The 1,372-nt window shown below is 41.3% G+C and overlaps 1 protein-coding gene across 4 annotated transcripts in view; it reads right to left on the reverse strand.

Moving 5' to 3' along the window:
* Positions 1–351: 351 nt before the first annotated feature.
* Positions 352–1,372, reverse strand: part of LOC147621037 (uncharacterized) — a 46,353-nt gene continuing 45,332 nt past the window's right edge. Inside the window, exons 3-5 of one of the 4 annotated variants that reach the window (XR_015270038.1) lie at positions 1,294–1,372; positions 1,142–1,202; positions 352–894 (exon numbers count right to left, since the gene is read on the reverse strand). The exon at positions 1,294–1,372 is cut by the window's right edge and continues 143 nt beyond it. Coding sequence is in view for 2 of the 4 variants with exons in the window: in XM_086825289.1 (XP_086681415.1) it covers positions 1,312–1,372 (61 nt within the window). In the remaining 2 variants the exon portion in view is untranslated. Of the gene's footprint in view, positions 895–1,076 lie in introns of those variants that run through there. The other 3 variants (XR_015270037.1, XM_086825289.1, XM_086825287.1) reach the window with 3 other exon arrangements.

Below are 1,372 nucleotides of genomic sequence, written 5' to 3' on the forward strand. Positions count from 1 at the left end.
TAATATGTGGTGCACGTCTAGCCTAGGTATGCATATGGATCATGTGGGTGGTGCCCATGTTCTTTACATTCGTATAGATCTAAGGGCGATAACCACATGGCATGGCTTGATGACTCATTGAGAGTAGTGACTATGAAGAGTCATGTGACTACACGTGATACCCATATAGATTTAGGTGGTGCCCGTACGGATATCGGGTCGGTGGTCACAAGGAAGTCGTCAGGTGATTCTCAAAGAGCTTGTAAGTACTTTTGTTATATGCTTAGACATTTCTTTTCTGTGAAATTTTTTCATGCGCGGACGATGCTTGGTACAAAAAAATGCCTGTGAATGAAAAGCTGGAAGGATGACAAGTTCAAACCCTGCTCGTTGCACTTGATGAACACTATTACTCTCCAAGAAAATACACTGTATAGAAACGTTCACCATCAGTGCTTTCAAAACATTCACCATCTGCTATTAACAGACAGGAGCAGGAGAGATCTTCCATACATATGTTAGTATGATTCCCCTTTCCCTCAAAAACTTTTCCTTTAGGCCTCACACACATGGTTGAGCATACCAAGAGTGAATCCAGCTGTAGCTTTCTCTTGGGAAGGCAGTTTTGCACACTGATACCAGTACCCACAGCCCACCCAACAAGATCTCTTCCTCAACTAGTTCAGATTTCAGGAATGTCTTTGAACAGTCTTAGTTGCCATTCACTTTTCACAACAATGACCGTGGACACAATTCAGGATCTGGTTAACGATCTAAAGGGCCAGATGCTAAATTGTACATACTAATGATTTTTCAGCATACTGATTTCACAAGAAGGCATATTTAAGCACCTAGCCAGTGCTTTGGAAGACTCCAAAAATGCAATCTTTGCAGCTTCCGTAACACCCTCCTTAACTGTGTTGTCAGCACAACCGACTTTTAGTATAGCATGCAAATCTTAAGAGGGCAGGAAGAAATATAAACACACACACACACACACACACACACAAACACACATACAGAGAATTTAAGAAATCTTGTTAGGAGAGCCATTCCATAGACAATGGGACATTAATAAGTCTCCACCTAAATCCAACATCTAATTAAGACCTCAGAAGATTACTCAGTTGGTCAAAAAACTAATCGTAAGTCTAGGAGTTACCCTGATCTGTTCTGATTCTTTGAAAACAAGGCCCATCATTCACTGCTTTTCTATCAGGGCTCTGCACACCATTTGTATATGATTATCTAGAACGAGTCAAACAATATGCGAGTAAATACAATACAGGAAGAAATGAGGTTGGAGGACAAAACTGAGGCCAAATGAAAAGTCTAGTCGACTGCTTTCTCTACCAACTCGGACAGGGCTTCGCTATCAATGGGCTCTGAAACA

Source organism: Cibotium barometz, chromosome 31, assembly GCF_041138505.1.
Source record: "Cibotium barometz isolate CiBa-2024 chromosome 31, ASM4113850v1, whole genome shotgun sequence".
Lineage (NCBI taxonomy): Eukaryota > Viridiplantae > Streptophyta > Polypodiopsida > Cyatheales > Cibotiaceae > Cibotium > Cibotium barometz.